This window comes from Spinacia oleracea, chromosome 2 (assembly GCF_020520425.1).
Source record: "Spinacia oleracea cultivar Varoflay chromosome 2, BTI_SOV_V1, whole genome shotgun sequence".
NCBI lineage: Eukaryota > Viridiplantae > Streptophyta > Magnoliopsida > Caryophyllales > Amaranthaceae > Spinacia > Spinacia oleracea.
In genome coordinates this window covers 76,789,291-76,813,268 of record NC_079488.1, presented here as the reverse complement: position 1 = coordinate 76,813,268, position 23,978 = coordinate 76,789,291, and the positions used below count along the sequence as shown (strand labels likewise).

General features: G+C 34.1%; 2 protein-coding genes across 2 annotated transcripts; one reads left to right on the top strand and one right to left on the bottom strand.

The window, feature by feature from the left end:
- The first annotated feature begins 1,422 nt into the window (after positions 1–1,422).
- Positions 1,423–9,547, top strand: LOC110804845 (serine/threonine-protein kinase Aurora-3-like). The gene is made up of 7 exons (XM_022010448.2): positions 1,423–1,714; positions 1,824–2,066; positions 2,546–2,641; positions 3,038–3,252; positions 3,345–3,417; positions 3,513–3,606; positions 9,178–9,547. Exons 1-7 carry the CDS (start codon positions 1,517–1,519, stop codon positions 9,183–9,185), a joined length of 927 nt encoding a protein of 308 aa, XP_021866140.1. The 5' UTR covers positions 1,423–1,516; the 3' UTR covers positions 9,186–9,547.
- On the bottom strand, positions 6,932–9,466 carry LOC110804844 (myb family transcription factor EFM). The gene is made up of 4 exons (XM_022010447.2): positions 9,256–9,466; positions 8,187–8,801; positions 7,902–7,978; positions 6,932–7,673 (listed from the first exon to the last, which is right to left on the bottom strand). The coding sequence occupies exons 1-4, from the start codon at positions 9,464–9,466 to the stop codon at positions 7,170–7,172; spliced, it is 1,407 nt and encodes a 468-aa protein (XP_021866139.1). The 3' UTR covers positions 6,932–7,169.
- Positions 9,548–23,978: the final 14,431 nt, after the last annotated feature.

Below are 23,978 nucleotides of genomic sequence, written 5' to 3'. Positions count from 1 at the left end.
ATAATAATAAGTAATATAATAATATAAATATAAATAATAAGTAATATAATAATGTAATAATATAAATATAAATAATAAGTAATACAATAATATAAATAATAATATAAGTAATATTAATAATAATAATAATATTATTATTATTATTATTATTATTATTATTATTATAAATCAAATGCTAACAAAGTCAAATAATTTACAAATAGTTAGTGGGAAGCCGAGATACAATCTGGGCCCATACTCCTCTGGTTATAGCAAAGCCTATCCTGGTGAAAATATGAGCAGCAGCACGAGCCCCAATGTCCTGAGTCCTAGAAAACTTCTAAATCCGCTTCAGCAACGCTACATCACCTTATCCAGCTCCCCCAAAGAAGAGAAAGAGAACGAAAGAAAGCCATAACTAATGGCCCTGCAACGTGCTTCGTACTTGACGCGTTTCCGAATAGCCGCATCAGCCACAACCCGGCCCGGGACAAATCCAGCCAACCCAGACTGTGTCAAAGGGGATGATCCCGTCAAGTCAACACACACATCACATCCCCGATCCCAAGAGCAGAGCAACACGTCTGCTGGTCGGAGTGCCCCATCGTTCCCTCCAGATAGACCAACATCAACCTCTTTCCGCGCCGAAATCCCAGAGCGATAACAAACATCAACAAGGGTATCCTGAACCACATTATGCCGATGTTTAATACCCACGATGCTAGCACATGACACCGCATGATCACCAAAGATGTCTCCCGCAAAGACCCTGGAACAAGCAGAACATGGCGCCGTAACAGAGAACAAAGGAACCCCCAACCGGTAACACAGTACACATCGGTAAGCCTTAGCATTCATCGGTTGTCCCAAACCTGATATGGGGACCGCACGAAGCCAAGCAGAGGTGTGATCTCCCTGCTGCGATTTCCACAACGCCAACTGTCGAGAAGATAAAAAGAAGGTGGATTCTGCAGATGCAGTAACCTTTGTGAAGTATATATCTGCCAGTTTCTTCATGAGTTTAGGGGCAGCGACCTCACTATGGTTACTCAAACATCAACAATGCTATCCCGAACCACATTAATTAAATTAAATTGAATTGAATTGAATTAAACTGAATTAAATTGAACTGAACTTAATGCTCCTAAACTGAACTGAAGTGAACTGAATTGAACTGAACTGAATGCTCCTGAACTGAACTGAACTGAACTGAACTGAATGCTCCTGAACTGAATTGAACTGAACTAAATGCTCCTGAACTGAACTGAACTGAATGCTCCTGAACTGAACTGAACTAAATGCTCCTGAACTGAACTAGACTGAACTGAACTGAACTGATAAATAAGTCATAAAACTGAAATTAAGCCAAAAAGAACAGGGCATTAAGCCATTACTCCGTACGGAACGTACCTCACAAATACTTTCCTTTTCAATGATGCATTCATAAATTTGAATCACAATTCACAAATCTTTCCCTCCTTTTCTCTCCCCCTTCTCACTAGTCCTCCATTTCTCTCTCCTCACTGAAGCAAAAACAATGGCGCCCCAAATCCCTAAACCTCCGCGAAAACTCCACCAGCGTCCCAATAAGCCTCAACCGATTCAACAATCTAAGACGCAGCAGCAACCGCAAAACCCTAGCATCGAGCGTGACTGGTCAATGGCCGATTTCGAAATCGGAAAACCATTGGGAAAAGGAAAATTCGGCAGGGTTTACCTCGCTCGCGAAGTCAAGGTATTTCTCTATTTCCCCAAATTCTTCCAATTTTTAAGCATTAATTTGTTCTTAATTCAATTATTCTACTGTATAACTTGGTTTTAATTTCCAAAATTTGATGGCGCAGAGTAAGTATATAGTGGCGTTGAAGGTGATATTCAAGGAGCAGATAGAAAAGTATAAGCTGCATCATCAACTGAGGAGAGAGATGGAGATTCAGATGAGTTTACGCCATCCGAATGTTTTGAGGCTTTATGGGTGGTTTCATGATGAGGATAGGATAATCTTGATCCTTGAGTATGCGTTTAGGGGTGAACTTTATAAGGAACTCCGTACATTAGGTCATCTTCCTGAGCAGCAGGCTGCCACGGTATAATTTCAATTTCAATTTAATTCTGTATATTACGACTTGGATGTTTAATTCTTTTTTAAGTTAAGTGGATTTTCGTTGTCAAAATGATGATTTAGTTGCTCATTTGGAGTTTCCTTAGTGTTGTAATTTTGAGAATGACTAGTGTACTTTGATGGAATTACCAATCAAGAGAGACATTATACAGTTTGATGGCGGAAATTGGTTTGTGAATGGCTGTTTTTGATATTGAGATCTATAGGGAATGATTAAGCTTAAATTATTTCTGTTAAATCTGGTGAGTTTCTTGTACCCGGTGATCAATGAAGAAAGGACAATGCTGTTGGGTGTCTTTTTCTGTGTTTTATTTTGATATTTCAGATTTTGTTACATTGTTTGTCTTAATTGGGTATTGCATTCAGTTTGGCTGCTCTTAGGTTGCTTCTCTATTTTCTTTTTGTGGGAATGTGGAATTTATTTTGATTGTTTTCTTGAGACAGTACATTGCAAGTCTGACAGAAGCGTTGGCCTATTGTCACGACAAGAATGTCATCCACAGGGACATCAAACCGGAAAATTTGTTGCTTGATCATGAGGTATTATTCTGAGTAACCTGCTGTGCTTTCAGTTAGGCTTTTTCGCAATTGGACTATACCTATACTAATTTATGCATCTTATAGATTCATATACTATATAACTATACTGTTTGATGAACTAATGCATGTATTGTTTTTCTTTGTGAACAAATTCACGCATAGTAAATCATTGAACTGAATAATTATCTAAACAGACATTTTCCAGCGTAAATAAATAGTTTTCACTTTTCAGTGTAGATACAGCCACAATAAACACTTTGATTCCTTCATTAGTCAATAACTGCAATCTGTTATAAATTGCGAATATGATTGGATGGCTAATAGCTTGGTTATTAGTTAAGTGAAAGGCTTCATGGATGAAGATTAATAGAGTGTTGAATTCTTTTTCCTTCTCAGGGTCGTCTGAAGATTGCAGATTTTGGGTGGTCGGTACAGTCGAGAAACAAGAGACACACCATGTGTGGAACTCTTGACTATTTGGCACCAGAAATGGTGGAAAACAAAGCCCATGATTACGCTGTTGACAACTGGACTTTGGGTGTCCTTTGTTATGAATTCTTGTATGGAGTACCTCCATTTGAGGCTGAGAGCCAACGCGATACTTTCAGAAGGTAAGAAAAAACACATAAGCAAAAAAATTTGTTAAAAAACAGTATGTATAGGTTAAGAGCTTGGTAATTATCTCAACAATTCTCATTTGTAGGATTATGAAGGTTGATTTGAACTTCCCAGACGCACCTCAAGTTTCAACAGATGCCAAGGATCTAATTATCCGAGTAAGTATTCTCTGCACAGAATTTTCCCTGGAAAACCTGGACCTCTGAAAGTCATTTTTTTGAGTTTCTGAGCACGTAATGTTGACATCTTGTAGCTTCTGGTGAAAGACACCTCGAAGAGGCTCTCTCTTCAGAAGATACTGGAGCACCCTTGGATCCTAAAGAATGCAGACCCCACTCGAATTTTCCGTAAGTAGATCTTTTCACCAAGCAACTGAGCAAGTCAATGAGGATGTACCCAATGCTGTATGAAGAATGTAATAGTGCTCATAGCTGTGTCGAATGTGTCTAACATGGGTAATTGTCTATGTACATTTGAGTATTTGACACTTCCTTTTGGACAAAAGCATGGAAAGTTTCATAAATAGTTGAGTCTGACACTTGGTTGCATAGTCGCATACATGTGTTTGACACTGGTACCCGAGTTTCAGATTTATCCATGTCCTTGGAATATCATAGTTTGTACAATTTTATCAAGGTAGCATAGTGTAACTCATTTATCAAGGTTTGATAAATGCAAAGTGCTTTGAGTGCTCTTTTCCTCAGTTCCTGATTTTCATTGGGATAGATTTGTCTTGCTTCCCTTTCATTGGGTTAGTGTAATTTGCACCTACCTTTTCCCCTTTGTTTAATTGCGAGTCCTTTGCCTCTGTTGGTGTGATTCTGCTTTACTCAGTCATGGAATTCCTGATATAGTGATACACCTATAGCGAAATAAGGAGCTGTATAGGGGGTGGTTTCCATTGTCTTATTTTAATTTCCTGCCTATTCTGTGAACAATTTTGCTAGCAAGAATGCTCATTTCTTAATCGGGGCATGTCTAGTGCGATGACGAGCTAAGCCCAGCTCTAGCTCGGGTGGCTCGGTTTGGCTTGTTTCACTTAAACTCACGCCTGAGTGGTGTCCGGAGTTTGTTTTGAGCAAATTTTCAAGCTCAACTTAGCTTTATATTCGCCTTGAGTTGAAAACTGTGACCCTGTACGTATTTTGTGTAGTCTATTTTTATAACTAGGTTTTTGCTGCTTTTTTGAGATCTTAAATTTTACAAGAAATGGTATAAAATAGTTTGAGCTTGTCAAAAGCCTTCTGGGTTTAGCATAGATGTGCCCAATCATGAAAATCTTAGCATAGATGTACCTATTGATGGCTTTTGGGTGGTCTGTGACTCTGTAATTTCTTTGTGATATAGAGAAGCAGGGCCTTTTCTATCTCTGCCGGTGCCATTAAATTTTAGAAAATTGCCCAAAACTGTTACAAAACTTAGTTGCAACGCTGTGCAGTTTATGTATTCCTAGAAAGTAGTGTTAACGTATAATTAACACTGGTAAATATTAAACGAATGTATTATGTTAGATAATTTTATCTTTGGCAAACTTATGTTTTCCTTTCTCTTTTGACTTTCACTTTTCCTTTGCCTCTTTTATTTCCTCTTTATCATTTCTTTTATCCATCTTCTCTCCGAGATAATGTTCTTCTTTTATATTTTAATTGTCAATATCTTTGTTCTTATCTGAGTGATTATTTTTTTTTTTTGGGGGGGGGGGGGGGGGAGGAGAAAGGTAGGAGTAAGGTTGCCACTGGCCCGGCCGGCCCAAAGCATTACACAATTTTGCACGGCCTTGGCTCTGCTCAACACGGGCACAATCCAGGCATGACTTAAGTTACTCTACACCAAACACAATATAAACTTATAAAGTACTTCGTATTAGGCTAGGCTAGGACAATATGACACTCGACATGGCAAAGCACAAATTTATGCCAGTCTCCGCAGCTTGATGGAATCCTGAAGTTGAAAGTAAACTTAGGTAGAAGTTTTTCAGAAACAATTTTTCGGATATGTTTGCATGCCCATTGATGCGAGGCATGACCTAGGTCCCAGCCCAAACTTAGGTATAAGTTTTTCAGAAACAATTTTTCTACCATTCTTGAATAGTTCTAGTTAACTCGTACCTATAAGCATGAGTCGTATGACTAATCTTCTGGAAACAACTATTCTATTACTTCCAATAATATTAAGGCCAAGTTGTACTTCTATGTCTTGACCTCTCAAGACTTTGATCAGAAGAAGTCACTTTGTTTGTTGTTGGGGTTTGTGGAGGCTGAATTCCCTGAAACTGCATTAGAATGAATTTGGCACTATGGGTTCAGAATAATGATCCAATCATAAGTTCTTTGGTCAAGGCTGGAGGTCCCTTAGTTGCCAGAATATGCGTTAGCGTGGGTCCATAATGTGTGCGAAAGGGAGACTTGTGTTCTTGGAGAATGAGCCAGGAATTCATCATGAATGTCTTGGCCATTTCAGGATATGATTTCTAAATACACGAGCTTTAGAAATTAAGGGAAGGGAAAAAGTTTCTTGAGCTCCCTCATCTTCTTTAATAATCCAGTTCTAACCATTAGTAATCATTTAGTTACGGATTCTATACCCTTTTCCCTTTATCTTCAAATGATGGTTTATCAAATTTTTGAGGTCAAGGTTAAGTCATAAGTTCATACTTTAGGAGACTTTCATACTTAATGAATCCAACCCTTGCTATAAATAAGAGAAGATAGTTGGATTGAATTGTTCATGGTAGTGTAGTTATTGGATTGCTATTGTAGCCGGGTTTAACCCCTCTTTGGAGTGGGATTAAGGAAGTGAAAACCCGGAACAGTACAAGGCTGTTCATGATTGCCTCATCACTAACGGTACCAAATAGTGATCATTCGAATGTAGGAATTAGGTCTAAAGACAATTATGTATTGCTTTTCGTAGCATGAGTACTAATGGAATCGCCCACTCACATATACTTTAAGATTTCCGTTATCACAAACGATCTGGTATCCTTACTGGCCTAGGTTGTGACACAATACTAAAACCGTGAGAGGTTTGTGTAGATGCTCTTACTTTCTTTGGTTAGATGCCCTATCATGGACAAGTGGAATAAACCATAAGATTTTCTACTATATTCCAGCTTAGAACTTTAGATGCATGGAGAACAGTGAACTAAGCATGTGATAAAAATTAGAAAGGTGAAAATTTTCATAACAATAATTCGAGGCTTTGTCCTTGGTTTAAGCATATTATTATCAAATCTTCACTCTCTTTTACTGCATGTTGCAAACTATTTTACCATATGAGATTATACTTTGTAGCGTTAAAAGCATGAAACTACTTTGCTTACTTTTTATCTTATTGCCAGGATCAGCTTAAATAGGTTATGTGTTAGTTTCCTTTATCATATTCATACTCCTACTGTCTTGGGTTCAGGACTTACAGTTGGGACCAGTTTACCTTGTCCATGTTTTGTTGTTTTAATACTTGTAGTCTATCTGTCTATGTTATTCACACTCGACAAGAAGTGTATGACACGGGGATGTGTGAATGTGTCCAAATGCTAGACGCAACCATTTACCAAGGGTGTAATTTTGGCCCAAAATGAAATGTCTAAGTGTTTCTCAAGTATTTGATCTGATTACTTGCGGTGAAATAAAGAGTATGACTGTATGAGTAACATAGCTTGTAGTAAACATATATTAACCAAAAAGTTGTAGTCCTCTTATGATTTTTTTGTTCTTTTTCCGAGTATTCATGAATTTTTTTATCACTGGATGGTGAATAGGACATAAACGAAATATAGTAGTAGTTAACAAAAACACTCACTCACTTCCTCTTTATGCCTTCTTTATCCTCCCTCTCTACACATTAATTCACACAAGAATCAGGACAAAAGTTGGAAAAACCCTAACCCTAACCCTACAACAGTAACCAACTAGAACTTTAATGTAATCTGGCTTCCATTACTCTCCTCACCATCATCCCGTAATGTTGCCAGCTTGTTTCTCTCTCCTCCATTCTCGCCGCTTTCACCTTTCCAGCTACTGCTATCGGACTTCCCATCTTCGATACTCTCTGACCGGTCAGCTGCTCCCTGAGCATCTGATTCTGGTAAGCTATGAGTTTGTGTATGAGAGATGGTCTTATAAACATGTAGCTGGTGGTGTTGGTGTTGATGGAGGGCTGGGTGGTGCAGTGCTTGAGGGTGAGCTTGTTGGGTTACCATTTGTTGTGGGTAGAAGTCTGGTTGTACTGTTGGTGAGCAATAGTGTGATGAGACTTGGGTACTTGGGTGAGTACTGTAGATGGTGGGTCCACCGCCATGCGCAGCGGCGTATTCTGGTGGGACCCATATTCCTCCTAAGACAACCAGTTGTGGTGCTTGGCCTCCAGCTACTTGAGGACTTGGGCTTGGTCTTCTTGTGTGAAGTCTATATTTCTGCATGTTGGTAAAACCAAAAAAAATATAAAGTTACTACAAATAGTAAAAAAAAGTAGCAAAAATACTCAAGACCAAAAGAGTAGAGACAATTAGTATATGCTCTGCAGTCTGCATTATGGTGCAGTTTAACAGCTTTGGCAATGTGTGTAGGGTACAGTAGGATGTTTGTGTCATGATTGCATCTTTCAGAAATGAGAGAAGAGAGAGAAATAGAGTATTTGTTACCTGGAGATGACTTTTCACTTCATCATTGGTTAGGCCATCAACCTTCATTAGCTCCCTAATTTGTTTAGGGGTAGCCACTGTTTCCATAGATAAACAACAACCAATAATTAGCCAACTTCCCTTGTTTCTTAAAGCCAATGATAGTGACATGATTGTTTCTAAGACAACAGCCGCAAATGCAATCTAGGTAGTTTGTGATGATGATGATCTAAATCCTAAAAAAGGGAAGAAATCCCATAATTATATACTTGGTGTTAAATGTTGATGAGATAAGGAATTATTTACCTTGTGAGCCGCCAAGCATCTGAAGGGCATTGACAAATCGTCGGTGCAAGTCCGGTGACCAACACCTTCTTGCTTTCCTGTTAGTCTGATTTGTGGTTGTGGTGGTGCTTGTTGTGATGGGTGTTTGACCATCTGTGGCCATGCCAGCCACCACATTTCCTCCCTTGCTAGAATTATCACTCCTTGATCCACTTAATCCATTTTCACTGTCCATACACCTATTGTCTTGTAATTCTCTCTCATTTGAGGCTAGAGCCAAATGTGGAAGTGACCTTAAGTTTGAATTGTCGGGTACTGAGTTCCGTTCTTTAGCGAATGGAAGAAAAGCTCCCCCATTTCTCTGTTTGTTGTCCAATGCCAGATTAGGGCTGCTGACACCAAAGCCAGTCTCAGCTTCAGATTTAGGCAATGTTGAGGGATGTAGCTTGTTCGTGTCACCTGCTGGACTCCATAGTTGTGCAGATACCATCCAATTGGCTTTGTCTGCAATGTTTGCTGACTTTTGATCAGATCCTTCCAAGTTGGAAAGTTTGAGGGGCATAAACTCTTCAAGAACCGGCCTTGCGCCTTGATTCCCTTTCTGAGACTGTAACTGCTGCCTTGATGCCTCCATGGCTGATTAGAAAAACACCCCAGAATAAGAAAACACGTTTTGTTTTTTTAAATTTGAAGAAAATTCTCAGCCCTAGAAAGAAGCAAAGCTTTCTTTTTTATTTTTTACCATCTGATTCAATTTACTTTGTCTGTGGAATGTGGTGAAAGCCTAAATATGTTTCTTTCTGGTGTTATTTTTGTTTGGGATATATGTTTGTAGATTTTGAGTGAAAGCTAAAAGCCTAAAATAAAAGTTGCATGCAAAAAAAGCCTTATTATCCTCATCTATATTTGTGAAGAAAATATCAAAAGGAGAAAATATCAAAAGTATGAACGCTAACCATATACTTGTATTTAATTATTACTTGATTTAACATGGTGATTATTTTGATTACAGGATGCTAAAAAAATGCACTGTTGGGAAAAGGAGACAAAGAAAAGGAAAGGAGGGACATGAATATGCAAAGGTTAATACCATTGGTGAGAAGCTGCATGCAGAGAGGTAGCTCACGCTTGAAAGCATCAATCTTGAGCCGTTCTTCCTCGAGGCGATTGAGGTATTCTTCTAGCTTATGGGTTGCCTGGCTGTCTGTTGGGTTATTGTGATCGCCGACGAATGATTTGAGTAGCATAGAGTAGCTTTGAGGTTTGCACTCCAGGCTTAGTTCTGATGGAGATGCCATCATTTCACTTATGAATTATGATGACTATTATAACAAAAATATATTATTTAGTATATATTTTATATGGTTTTCTTCCTCTTTAAACTTGCTGATATATATAAATATGTATGTATATATTTTTGTGCAATAACCTTTATTATCAAAAATGTTCTTGCTCTTATAGAAGTGAGGATGAGGGGAAATGTGGGCACAAATAAGAGCAAAAGAGGGAAGCAGGGTGGCCTTCTCCTTTTGAGGTTAAGAGAGATATAGAGAGAGAGAGATAAGAAAAGGGATAGGATGTTGTTTATGAACACAAGGAGGATCAACTGCTTTTAGAGTTGTGTTCGAGGGAGAATAAAGTAGAATTTTGGGAGAGATGGAGAGAGAAAAAGAAAAAGTTGAGGAAAGATGAAAGAGGGGAGGAGGGGGGCATGGTAACTTCTTATAAAGAGAGCAAGGGAATAAAAACTCAAATTTGTGAAAAACGCACTAAACATGCACTTCTTTTGTTCGAAAATAGTTGTCACATTACTAATTCAAAGTACTACGCGATTATAGTTGTCACAAATTAATTCTAATCACTACGTGATTATTAATTTCCTATAGAGGGAATAACTATTCTACGCCTAGGTTCAAAAGTGTAGAGGAGAGTGCATGACAGCTTCTTATAAAGAGAGCAAAGGGATAAAAGCTCAAATATGTGTTAAACGCACTGCACTTCCTTTTGTTCGGGTATAGTTGTTACATTACTGGTTCAATTTACTACGTTATTATCAATTTCAGATAGAGGGAATAACTATTGTACGCGTGGGTTCAAAAGGGTGAGAGGAGAGGGGAGAATCAAATAGGGTGTATTGACAATGGAGGGGGGTCATGTCATGTGGGTTGGAGCCTTTAATTTGTTGGGATTTTAAGAACCTTTAGACGTTCTTCCCTTCTTTAATTGTCCGAATTTCAAAAAATCACTAATTCAAAAGATGATTCTCCTTCATCTCTCCCCACTGTTGCCTTTTTCTCTCAATTTTTTTTTTTTTCATTTTATTATTTTTCCCCTTTTTGTTACCATCATTTTAACTTTCTTTATTTATACTTATTTGACATGGTTTTTAGTACTCTATTTGTTTATATCAACTGAATATACTGGTTTTTGCAAAATGTATTTTCCCCCCTTGTTCAGCTTTTTTATTTTATTTTTATAAAAACCAAAAAATATATAAAATATAAACCTCTTTTCATGAGAAAACTACCCTTTTCGTTTCTATGGGCTATGAGAAATATAGGATAAGCTTCAATCTTCTCTATTTTGTATATTCATGGCTTTGCCAGATGCTCTGGACCGTGTTATGAGCTCATTTAGTTTTGTTTTATGCGGGTATCCAGTTTTGGTTTTAAGATAAGGCCTAAAACTGGTGTCGATACAATTCAAATATTATCATTTTCTTAGACGCTAACTAACTTTAACTCAAAGCCTTTGTCGATTGTATCTAAAACTTGAGTTTGAATTCTGTTTGTATCATTACCCCATAGGTGTTTATAAAACCGCTTGAGCTTAAACAAATTACGAGTATTGCCATGTACTTTTATTGAGATTGCGAGAGTTTAATTTTAAACAAGAAGGTGAAATTTTGGTAGGTATTCTACGTGTTTACATCTATGGCTAAACCTCCTCAAGAGGCATTGTGATATTTGTTTGTTACATGATGGTGCTTATAACTTGGAATTGGTAGTATATCTGTATATGAACTCTAGATGGCAATGTGCTATAATGCACATAATTGTTTATTGTTTCTTACACTTATTTTACTAGAGTTCGGCTCTCTAACCTTGAGGTTCGTTACATGGTAAAAAATCTTACAACTTGTCCGAAATAAACCTTTTTTTAACTTTCTTTTTAGAAAGATGTTACGATAACAATAAATATGGTATTTAAAATGGCTGGTGGTTCAGGGGAATATAATATTTACTGCTCTTAGTTTTTAATTGCTCTCTTTAATGTTTAGGTTTGAGGAATTACAATGGGTCTTAGGAATCAAATTTTATCCAGGATATGCTTGTGTGTTTGTGAAAATATAGTTTCAGTGCAAAAAGATGAGAATTTCAATAAATTTATATCACAACTTGACATATTTAAATCTTGTTTCTCCTTGGCTGGTTTTTCACTGACGTAGGGTCAAATACAAATTCTATCTTGTGCACTCGTAGCCAAGGTTTTTTTTTTTTTTTTTTTTCTCGTTTTAACAAATTTGCTTTTTTAAAATCCAAACGAGCATAACGATCAAATAAAAAAAGAATTCTTAAATCACCCGGATACAAGATGGCAACCAAGTATTATTTGAAGCTTTTGTGAAAAATTAATTTTGAAGAGAATCAAAAACCATCCAGAATAAACCTTTTCCCAAACTTTTATTTGTTAATTAATATTCATTAGTATAAAGACCGTATTACTTAGGGGGTGTAGGACCCACATAAAAGCAAAGTTAAAGATAAAAATGGATTCGATGGTCATGATTTACAGATCATATGTTAAAAATTCCCAACCACAAGGAACTTACTTAAAAAATCCCATCAAAACCAAAAATTAAAATTTCTCAAAATAATACAAGTTGGGGCAGATGTCAAACATTTATACGGCTAAGTACTACTAGCCCAAATTATTCTCTCTTACATGGATGATGAATTATACTTAGATGATTCTATTTTTATTATTTAATTGTTGAAGAGGAAATTTAAATAATAAAAACTAAAGGAGCCTTTAAGGAGCATATACTATTTCACCTGGTTTTATAAATTATATTGTAAAGATCGTAACCGATGCACAAATAAGTTTTTACTCCGTATTATTTAGCGCCCGATTCGCGAAAGGTCTAAATGTAACAACCAGTTATAAATGAACTTTTAAAGAGCATATATTATCCCTGTATCTCACATTTCGGCTAATCTCATATAAAAGAGTCTTACACACTTGTTTAACCGTTAAATTATGTATTCACGTGTCATGTGGTGTACCGGTTAATTATTGTTTGACGTTATTACAAGAATTTGTATTCATATTTTCACCTGTTTTTGTAATTTTATTATATGATTAATTAAATATCATTTTATACAAAGTAAAACAATGCTTACTGTCGAGTATCTATAAACCATTCAACTTTCTTTTACGGTTTAAAAAAGTAAAATAATTATTCAACATTTGAGAAAAAGAATATAAAATCTACTTAAGACATTCATTTTTAATTTTTTATAATTTTATTAAATTAAAAAGAGAAGGGAATAAAATATTTAGTTGATGTAAGGAAGGAATATCTTAGTTCGAAAATTCTGCGACTGTAAATTAAGGACACAAAGCTTAAATGAAAAGAGAGAATGGGGGAGAAAAAAAACAGCCCAAAAGATTAGTAAAGAAGGGGCAAGGAATCTTCTTCTGCTACTTCAAACTTTAGTGAAGTGGGTGGGAAGGTAAGCGGATTCTCTTTACAAATTTGAGGGGAATTTCCTTTCATAATAACAATAATTCATGGGTTAATCGCTATTATAAGGGTGTGTTTAAATTTATACTTGTAAAGGACGAGTATAGGTTAGATAAAATACAAAAAATGTGAAGTTAAAAAAGTTAGTTCTCGTGACATAAGACCTAATTATTATTATTGTTGTTAATTAATAGGATTGCTATTATATAACTATCCCACTTATTATAGGATGGGATTCGAAATTTGAGTATATATTGGTGAACATTTTGGATCTTAGTTTGAGGAGAATTTTTGTTCATAATAACAATAATCGATGGGTTAATTGCTATTATAAGGGTTCTGTCTTGATATACTGGTAAATGATGCGTATAACTGTATAAGTTAAATAAAATATAAAAAGAATATGAAATTAAAAATTAATTGTCATGACAGAAGAGCTACTTATTCTTATTTTTATTATCGCTATTATATATCTATTTGATTAATGGTAGGATTGGAATTTGAAATTAGAGTATATATTGGTGAACATTCTGGATCTAGGATGGTATTTATCTTGTTTCTTTAGGGACCATTGATTTTTAAGAAGGAATACTCAAGTGTATGTGTTGAATCTCAAGAAGATTTGAAGCCCACTTACACAGTCAACTATCAAATATATGGACCCTTTCTGCTTCTTTCTGGAAATTTGTTTTATGCAAAGGAAAATTCATGTACAAGCTACCTTAAGTTGTTATCTTCTTTCTTTGTTTCTTTACTTCCTTCCTTTTTCTATCTTTTTATCTTTTCGTTTCCACTATTTTGTGCATTTTTTGATTTGAAGTTTTTACAAAGGTTTAGAGTCAGAAGAACATGTTTGTATTAACAAAGTAGTCGATACAAATTAGATAAACAATTTTATCCTTTGGTTAATGGCTTTTGAAACTAGTCATTAAAAGGAATCACAAATTAGAAGATGTACCATGTTGTATGTAGCTCTACATGTAATCGGGTTTAAAGCACATTTTTGCAATTTCAAATCACATTTTTGCGGTTTAAAAGCACAATTTTCCAATTTAAAATCACATTTTACAGTTAAAAACACACATTTTTCCTGAAATTTTCTTTTTCTTTTAGTGATTGTGTTGAATTCAACAATATGTTCTCTTTTAAAGTGAATGTGTTTTTTGTTTGTAAAAATGTGCGTTTAATTGTTAAATATATGCTTTTAAACAATAAAATGTGCTTTTCTAAAGGATTAAACATACAAAATGACCCAATTGTGTGTATAGCTACGTACAACCTGATATACCTTCTACCAATTAGGAAGGAATTATCTCAAACTCAATTATATTATCAACACGCCAAAGTCTTTTTGGGCTGTATAGACGACTAGAGAGCGCTACAAATGATAATAACGTAGATAAGATTTGATTTCGGGTTTCAGCTTAACTATGTTATATTTAACCATTTGTTAGGAAATAAACACAACTTAACTATGTCAACCGGCGGGATCACGAGTCGGAGCCTTTGAAGTTGGACGGTTGGTTACATGTTAAAGTAAACAAAAAACAAGGGTATCTTGAGGGAGCTAGGCAATGTTCTCTTCACCTTGTCATTGTTATTGGATTAGACCTTATTAGATCAGACCAGATCAGATCAGACCAGACCAGACTAGGCCTTTTTAATTAATTTATTATTATTGTTATTATTATATAATTATTATATAATTATAATAATAACAATAATATTAATAATTATAAATTATATATTATAAATTATAAATTATAAATTATAAAAATTGATAATTGATAATTGATAATTGATAATTGATAATTAATACTTAATAATTAATAATAAATAATTAATAATTAATAATTAATAATTAATAATTAATAATTAGTAATAACTAATAAGTAGTTAGTAATTAGTAATTAGTAATTAGTAATTACTGATTAATGATTAATGATTAATAATTCACAATTCACAATTAGCAATTAGCAATTCATTATTTATTATTTATTAACTTTCACTCGTCTTCTCAAAATAATCTCAACTTTGAATTATTTTGGAATAATCTCAACTTCCATGTATATCTTATTAAAACAATCCAACTATCAATTTACAGTAGACCCAAAATGGTTTAGTAATGACAAGAAAAAAAGACTTCGGATTATTTTGAGAAGGTAACTCCAAAAGTTTGGATTATTCTAAAATAATTCAAAGTTGGGATTATTTTAAGAAGATGAGTGAAAGTTGGGATTATTCATGTCAAATTTTTCTATTTTCTTCTTATTTTTCAACATCAAATTGTCATATAAATCAACATTCAGGCTCAAAAAGATCCTTGATTCATAACAGTTCATAATCTTTCGTGACACATGTTTGATAATAACACTATTATTTTGTCATTTGAGGATGTACGTGAAAATGAATTATCCTTCATCTTTTGTTTTCTTCTTTCCACTATGAATTATGCAAATTTATTTTTTGTTTGACAATTGGCCTTCTGATAGACCGTAAAGATCCTACACATTTATCGAAGAGCTTAAAAGTTTAATACCTACCACTCATGGAAGAGGTTAAGAGTTCAATACTCGACCCTCTCCGACTTTTCAAGTTTTTTCTCCATGCTAGAATACAAGAATACACATAGATGTGTCAATGTTTGTGTGAGTTAAATTATATGGCGAATGAGTCAATTGTGAGTTGAAGTCGATCCATGCAAGTTGGGGTGAGCATGGGTTGGGTATCCGAATTGATAGCATTATCGGATCGGGTAACTAGTAACCAATAATGCTTAATTGATATCTATGAACCAAACCGTTAAGTTCCGGTACTCGTACTTCGGGTATCCAAACTTTTGGATCGGGTACCAATTATGATATCCAATTGGAAAAAATAGATGTTATAACTAGATTATTATAATGTCAATCAACACCAAATACCAACATTAGTATAAGATTTTGACTACATTACTAATTAAATTACAATTTTTCAAATTATACATTAATTATTAACATCTAGGATTTTGAACTCTTGGGAAAAAAAAATATTTTAATTGGAAAAAACTTTAAAAAAAAGGCTTATCGGATTATTATCGGATACCTGTTATTTGTAAAAAGATATCCGTAACCATATCCAATAACCGAATTTCAGTTCAGGTACCCGAATCGATAACCTTATCCCACTTTTTCGGATCGGATACCGGATCGGATTTCGGGTTTTTGTTTTTTCGGATAGTTTTGATCAGCCCTATGCAAGTAGAGATGGCCAGCAGGCCGACTCTGACCCAACCAACACTGACACAATCCATACTGATTTACGTGTGTCGGACCTACTTATGACCTTATGATACAACCGCCTAACTCAAATTATGTATGGTGTGTAGAGTTTTTCCAACACAACGTATTTCGACCCACCCAATCGAATCCGAAACAACCCACCATGACACACCCCACCCACTCAACCTTATGACCCACCAGACACGTCATTCTAATTTAAACTATTTTGTATGTTTTAAATGCCGATAAATTTTAAATTTATTATTTAAATATACATTAATTACATTTATGTAAATTAATTTATTTAAGTTCATTAAAATTTGTACTTTTTAACGCTTAAGTAGTCCAAAAAACCCGTGACTCACATCGGCTCCTATAACTTGTCTAAACCCACTTGACCCACATCAACTCCTAAACTTGTCTAAACTCACCTGACCCAAATCAACTGTTAAAACTCGTCTAAACCCACGTACCTGACCCACATCAACTTCTAAAACTCGTTTAAACCCACCTGACCCACCAGAGTCACATCAGGTTTTAAAACCTATCGTAACCCACCAAACTCAACGAACCCACTCGATACGCATAACCCTGACTCTACTGATGCGGGTCGTGTGTCAACTATCCCCGACCTATGACCCACCAAACTCACTCATGACTCACCTAACTGCCTCGTTGGCATCTCTACATGCAAGATAATGGCTTTCAATCGGGTGAAGTTATAATTAGAGGATCATTAACTTCTAACTTAAGCGGGATTAGAGGAGAAAGGGTATACAAAGTAATTGATTTTGGTAGTCCTATTGTTATACCACGGTTTTCTTACGTATCTAGTTACCTAAATCAATCATTAGAGTGGAAAAACCGGTACCACCAGAAGAATGGAACTTAGACTCTGTTCTTCACCTTATTCTTATCGCTTACTTTTCTTGAAATTAGACCAGACTAAAAAAATTCATGCCAAATCAGACCAGACTAGAAAAATTCAGATCACCACATACAAAAAAATATATATATATACTAGATACAGAAGAATCAAACTAAACTAGACCAAATTAGATAGGTAAAACGTTGTCATGAAAGTTAGTAAAAGGGGGTGCATGGGCTTAGTTGAGGACTTGGGGTAGTGGGAAAATTAAGAGGAAGAGGTGAAAAAAGAAAAAAAAGTTAGCTTGAGAATCGAATATCTTTTTAACAGCAGAGAGAAAGAGAGAGTGAGTGGCAATAATGAAAGAGAAGGTTGGTCACTTTCTAATGGAAATGAAATCAGTCTTCTAGTACAATACTCCAACACTTTCCTTTTCTCTAGATTCTCTCTTTAGTTGTGTTTTTCATGTATAGTATTTGAAAGAAAGAAAGAAAGAAAGAAAGAAAGAAAGAAAGATACTCCTCGTGACACGCGTACAGATATTCTCAATATCCAAATAATATCATCCTCCTCCTCTCTGAATATCCCTTTTGTCTCCTCTCTTTCTTTTCATCCCTTTCTCTCAACACCCCCACTTCAATTCTCTACTATTTGTTCTTACCCGAAAACGTCAAACCCAACTATATCTCTTATGTTATGGATGCTATAGGAGCATCACAATCTATGTTACTCGAACTCCTTATTTCACATCTTGCATTCGTCCTCGGCTATTTGATATGGGTGTAACTTACGTAACACTTAATTTAAGTAATAAAATGTTATAACATTGACCAGTGATTAATGACTAGCCTTCATTATGTACATGTTAGAGTGAGACTTAGAGGAACTACTGCTGCTCAACATATCATTTACGTATGATTTTGAGTTGTTTTGAACTGCAAGGGGTTGTTTGGTTCACAAAGTGGGATTTAGACAAGGAATGAAACCAGGATTGTAAAGGGTTGGAACTTGATTCTTAGTACTATGTGTTTGGTTTTGCTCACGAAGATTTTTTTTCCCTTTTATTTTGGTATCGTTCATACCTACCTTCCCCTTCTGTTTTTCTAAATCCCATAACTTATACTCCCTCCGTACCAAATTACTCGTTACACTTACATTTGTACAAAGTTTTATGTGATATGTGGTTGTTTGGTTATCATTTGTTATTTCATTGAAAAAGTAGAGTGATGAGAGTTAGTGGAGTATTTTTTAAATTGGATGAGACAGGATGTGGGAACATTAAAAAAAAAACAGTGAGAAGAGAGAGACAATATAATAATTATGGGTTCATTCATAATTTAAAAGTATAACAACTAATCTGAAATGAACGAAAAATAAAAGTGTAACAACTAATCTGGGACGGAAAGAGTACATTTTTTTTCATTTCAAACCCATATGTCCATGGGCGGACCTATGTGTCCCCCAAGGGGTCCAAAGGGACCCCTATTATTTTCAAAAAAAAATGTTAAACTTAATTGATGTTGGGGTAATTAATTGCACTTTACGTAATTTAAATATATATAATTAAGTTACAATTATGACACTTAAATACCTTTGGCATGGTGGTTGCTTGACTAGTGTTTTATGTAGGCAGTCTGGGTTCGAATCGCTAAGAGGTCATTAAACATGATTTTTTAATTTCATAGTTTTTTGTTTTTCATTTTCCCTTGGTAAGTCGTTTTTTCTTCATCACTTTTTATTTTTAATTTTGTTGTTTTATAATAATTCATGATTTTTATTTACAAAAATACAAAAAAATAGTAGTGTTATTTTTTCCTTCAAAAGATTTTGTAATTTCTATAATATATATACTTCTAGTAATATATTTTTAATACTCTACTTTAATGGACTTATAGTTGTCTGTTACTTTGAAATTTGTAGAGGTCTAATTGATTACTTCAATTCATATATAGATTTATAATGCCCCACAAGCTAATGTCTTTGTGTGTTATTTGTTCAGTGACAATTATTGTAATAAAGTAAATTTCATTCAAAGTATGAAAATATTAATTTTTTACATTTTAAATTGATATCGCGCCAAGTTAGTGTTATAATTTGGACTAGGTATTGAGTTTTACTGTTATAAAAATCCAAAACTAAAGTTCCTTAGGCTGTGTTCGGTATGGGTGTTGTTTTGTGTTTTTGGATTTTTTAATCCAGAAAGTATTAACGCTTCTGTTCGGCTAAACTGTTTTATAAAACAAATAATTGGGCTTTTCTACTACGTAGTAAAACACAACGGAAAACCCAAAACCAATAAAAGTGGTTTTGTAGGTTTCGTTTTCATTCTCGCCCCTTCATATTCACTCTCACGCTCTCTTTCTCTGTCTCCGACTCCGCTCATTGCCATCTCTGTTCAAGCAGCATACTCGTACAAGTATGAAGCTTTTGTCATCTTCTTCCTTCTATTCACCTTGTAATCATCCTTTCTTCCATGGTTTCTCTATTTTTTGATTTATACTAAAAAATTTATTGATAAATTGGGTTAATTATGTAGTAGTCACTTTGTTTGTCTAAGTTTTGTCCATCAATCATCAATGGAAAACAATTCCATTAGTGGTGATCCATCAGTTTGTTTGTCAATGGCAAACAGTGGCGATCTCCCTGATAATATAGGGTCCTTATATAAACTTCAGTATTTGGATATCTCAAACAACCTTTTTATTGGCTCTTTACCTTCAGAAAATGGCGGCTTAGTCACTCTACAGAACCTTTCATTTACCGGAAACAATTTTTCCGGATTCTATTTCGGGACTCACTTCACTCGAGTCTCTGGACTTGAGCCGCAACTCCTTTTCAGGCCCTCTTCCTTCGTCATTGACAAAGCAATAACAATAACACCAATAAAAAAAATATAATTCAACATGAGTTAAAATAATGAGATAAGAATAAATCCCCTAAAAAAAATGACATAAGAATAATAGTTTTATTAGTTAATTGAAAACAAAAACTGAAACAGTTTTGAGAAAATAGAAAACTAAAACTAAAATCAGTTTTTTGTTTTCTAAAAACAGAAAACTAAAAACTGATAATGATACCGAACAAGCCCTTAATTTTCCACATGTTTTATTACGACGTTTATAATATTTGGACAATTCCCCTTTCAACTTTAACAACCCACTAAAAAGAAAGTAAATCATAATTTTTTTGGACCCCAAATATAAATTCCTGGGTCCGCCCCTGCATATCTCATATGTCATACCATAAAACTACTCCGTGCGAACCAAATATCGCCGAGTCTTTTGAAGAAGATAGATATTTAGTTTGGTCCATCATACTATAAATCAATCAATGTTAGTCATATACTTTTTTTTTTGGTTCGGATCATATTATAAATCAATCAATGCTAGTCATAAAGTTTGAGCATAATAAGTCTGATAATTAGCCTCTCAATTTTTTTTCTTTTTTTTTTGTTCCTTTTTTTATTTGAGTATATATAGGAAAAGACAAAAAGGCCAATGAAGATAATACATTTTACTCTCTTAAACACTAGCTTAGCTAGCTTCGTTATTAAAGTGTATAATCCTATAAAATGGCGGACTTCGGCCGTAAAAAATCAATCCTTGTATATTGGGCCGGGCCAAACCTTAGAACAATCTTTTGTGCCCCAGGCCCATTATTTTTAACTAAATAGCAGAGTTTTCAACTCGGTCAAATCTAGTTTTGAGGCATTCAAAACCTGCCCAAAAATTTAGATCCAAATTAGGCTGCACATAATCACGTTTAATCGTCTAAATATTTACAAAAGAACATAAAATTTCAAAAAGTTATACTTCGTATATGAATAATATGTGTATTTCTATATGATTACCCGATACGGAGTACATATTTGACAAAGAAATGATCAAATATCGTACTTTAACAAGCTAAATCAATATGGTTTGTATATATAAAACGGAGTAATCTATGTATGAAAAAAAAAAAAAAAAAGACAAATAACGAAGATATTAATTGTCCTATTAACTAAAGGAGAATAAAATATTAAACATTTAAAACTTCAGAAAAAGAAATTGTAGTACGTACTACGTAGTAATGAATTTATACTAATAAGAATTTAGCTTTATCAAATGTCCACTGGTAAGTAGTGCATATATTTTGTTTAGTTAGCCTTTGTCAAAAAATATAAAAAAAAATAAAAAAATAAAATAAAAAGTAGTGCATATAGATTCCTTACAAGTCCACCCTGCAATGATTTAAATGAAAAAGCCTATTTTGAGGATCACCGCAACCACCCTTTCTCCCTACTTCGTTTCCCTTGTTTTATTTTCAAGAACCTTACATTAATATTTTTATAGAATATATGATGCTAATCTCTTCATAGTGGAAAAGCCCACACTTTAAGAATATTTAATATTGAATTATTGAATTAGAACCTAACAAGGTCAAATTATTGGTGCATGCAATATTGCAAGTCCATTGCATGCATGCTTGTATTTTTTTTTTTTTTTTTCATTACTCCATTCTTTTAGAATATGCCAAGATTAATTTGTTTGTGTTATAATGCTTATTAACATTATGAATTTATGATACATGATTAATGTAACCGTATATTAATGTCGCGTGATGTATCAAAAATCTCATACGAGTATTTTATTTATATTTTTCGATATTTTCTATAAGTTTAGTGCTTATACTTTTTTGTTTTACGAACAAATCATAAGGGTTATACAAACTATTATAGGTTCAAATTTCAAAGGTCAAGTATCAATTTTAAAATCTAGCTGACCATCACTTAATCAACCAACATATTGATTGCTGTATAACAATTTATGTGTTTCTACAGCTGAAAAACAACTTTCTCTTTTATACAAAGTATACTACGTACGAAATTATTCTTTTATACTTTTGTTGACTATGAAGGACGATGATATAGTCGGAATTTGATTTCTATACAACTTCCTTTTTTTTATTAAACTATAGTAGATATATTGATGGGTAGCATATTATTGTTAGGTCCTAAGGTGCCATACAGGAATGCACCATCCATTTTTCTTATCTTATATTATAAAAAAGATTGGTCCATTATAAATTTATAACCCTATAATTCTACACAGAGAAAGCGTAGATACTAAGAATAATCTATAAAGTCAAATAAATGCAATGCAAGTACCTAAGTGTATTGGATTATATTCCTCTTTATCCATAACACTTTGCTGGATAATACACACAATTCATGAATCAATTAATTTTAAATTTCAATTTAACTTATTTTAAATGTAAATTCTTGTAAAATATTGTCAGATACTTAGTTAACTATTACAGCATATGTCATATATATCACAATCAATCTCCTAGTTGGAATAATATTAGGCATGATAACAGTTAAGTAAGCGTCAAACATTATGTTAGAAACTAATACGTCGTAATTTAAATGAGACTAAGTTGAGAAAAGGGAAAAAAATAAAAAATTAAAAGCATGGCCTTTATTTAAATTTGCATGTACATGAAATATTCTTGGGATTGCTTTAATATAGCGGAAAGAGATTGATGTCTACGTTTACGAATTATAGTGGTTGTTTGTCAAGAATCAATGGGGAAATAATATACTGATTTTAGGGATTGAGGTCTAAGTTTGATTTATTATGCTTAACTAAATTCCCCAATATAATTGAAATTCTGATTAAAAAGAATTTGTTCAATTTAGGGGAAGTTGATACATATACCCCCTGGGTATGGAATAGTGTCATATCTTGGACTTTCATTGGTCTATTTTACATAATAACCCCACATGAGATTTAAATTTAAATTCAAAATATCAACCCCATATGAAATTTATAAATCTAAACCAATCACAGCTCAGGGTATGACACTATTCCATACCCAAGAGATATATGTAGCCTTTTCGCAATATAGGGACTTGGTCATTCATATGATGATTGCTACTTGTTGATTGGATGGGATTTTTGTCTTACTCTTCTCAGATGGAAATGACTTTGATGGTTTAGCAATGAACTCAATTTTCTTCTAGAACATGTTTACGAGTATTCAAAGTCTATCTTTGTACGAGTATAAAAAGTATAAGAGGCCATTTCTTGATTTACAATGTTAACTTTATTGTTTTGGATAGTTAGGGACCTTGGTCATTTTTCACTTTTGTAGATTGTACTTTGCTAATGTGCTTAATAGTATGAATTAAGACTTGGGAAGACGTTTTAGGTGAAGGATTTAGCGATGCCATTTTTCTCTTCTTCTAAAAGACGACTAAACACTATACATGACATAGATGTTGTCCCTATTACTATTACCAAGTCATGTTTAATGTGACCCATGAAAACATGAGGTAGAGTGGCACCATGTCAATGTGAAGATAGAAGTACCACGTGACAAAAATATGTGTAAGACATCGTCTCCGTAGACAATATAGATGTATCGATATACTGACATAAACTATAGCCACTTATGTGGAGGTCGGATATGTGAATATATCTTTGACTTCCTAGTGATTTTGCCTTATTTCTCGATGCTCATTAGAGGACTCCACAAGATGCCTCTTGGTCGATTTCATTGAAATTCGAAGTACAATTTCTCTCTAAGTTTAAAATCCCACTCTTGTAATGTCATTATCCTACATACATTGAAAGAATTAACAAGAATAATCTCAATTGTGCACGTATTAGCCATCGATAAGGATGAGCATTGGACGGGTCCAATGAGACCTAGACCCAGATCCATATTTTTCACGTGCATCCAGATCCGCCCCAAATATATTGGGTTTGAAAAATTCAGACCCTTGCCCAGATCCAATGGGTCTTTCGGGTCTTGGGTTTAAAATGGATCTTCATATTTTATTACTTTTAACCTTTTTGGTCACTAATTTTTTTTCTAGGCCATTAGTTTGGCGATCATTTATCATCACATTCGTGTATAAAATATCACAAGTTATTAAATATTACTTCCTA

Bases quoted from the DNA above. Each gene is read 5' to 3' on its own strand.
- LOC110804844 (XM_022010447.2), bottom strand. From the start codon at position 9,466: ATGATGGCATCTCCATCAGAACTAAGCCTGGAGTGCAAACCTCAAAGC. The intron at 8,802-9,255 runs GTATTAACCTTT...TTTTCTAATCAG, and splicing joins CATGCAGCTTCTCACCAATG to CCATGGAGGCATCAAGGCAG. The intron at 7,979-8,186 runs GTAAATAATTCC...CTATGGAAACAG, and splicing joins GATGCTTGGCGGCTCACAAG to TGGCTACCCCTAAACAAATT.
- LOC110804845 (XM_022010448.2), top strand. From the start codon at position 1,517: ATGGCGCCCCAAATCCCTAAACCTCCGCGAAAACTCCACCAGCGTCCC. The intron at 1,715-1,823 runs GTATTTCTCTAT...TTGATGGCGCAG, and splicing joins ACCTCGCTCGCGAAGTCAAG to AGTAAGTATATAGTGGCGTT. The intron at 3,418-3,512 runs GTAAGTATTCTC...GACATCTTGTAG, and splicing joins CCAAGGATCTAATTATCCGA to CTTCTGGTGAAAGACACCTC.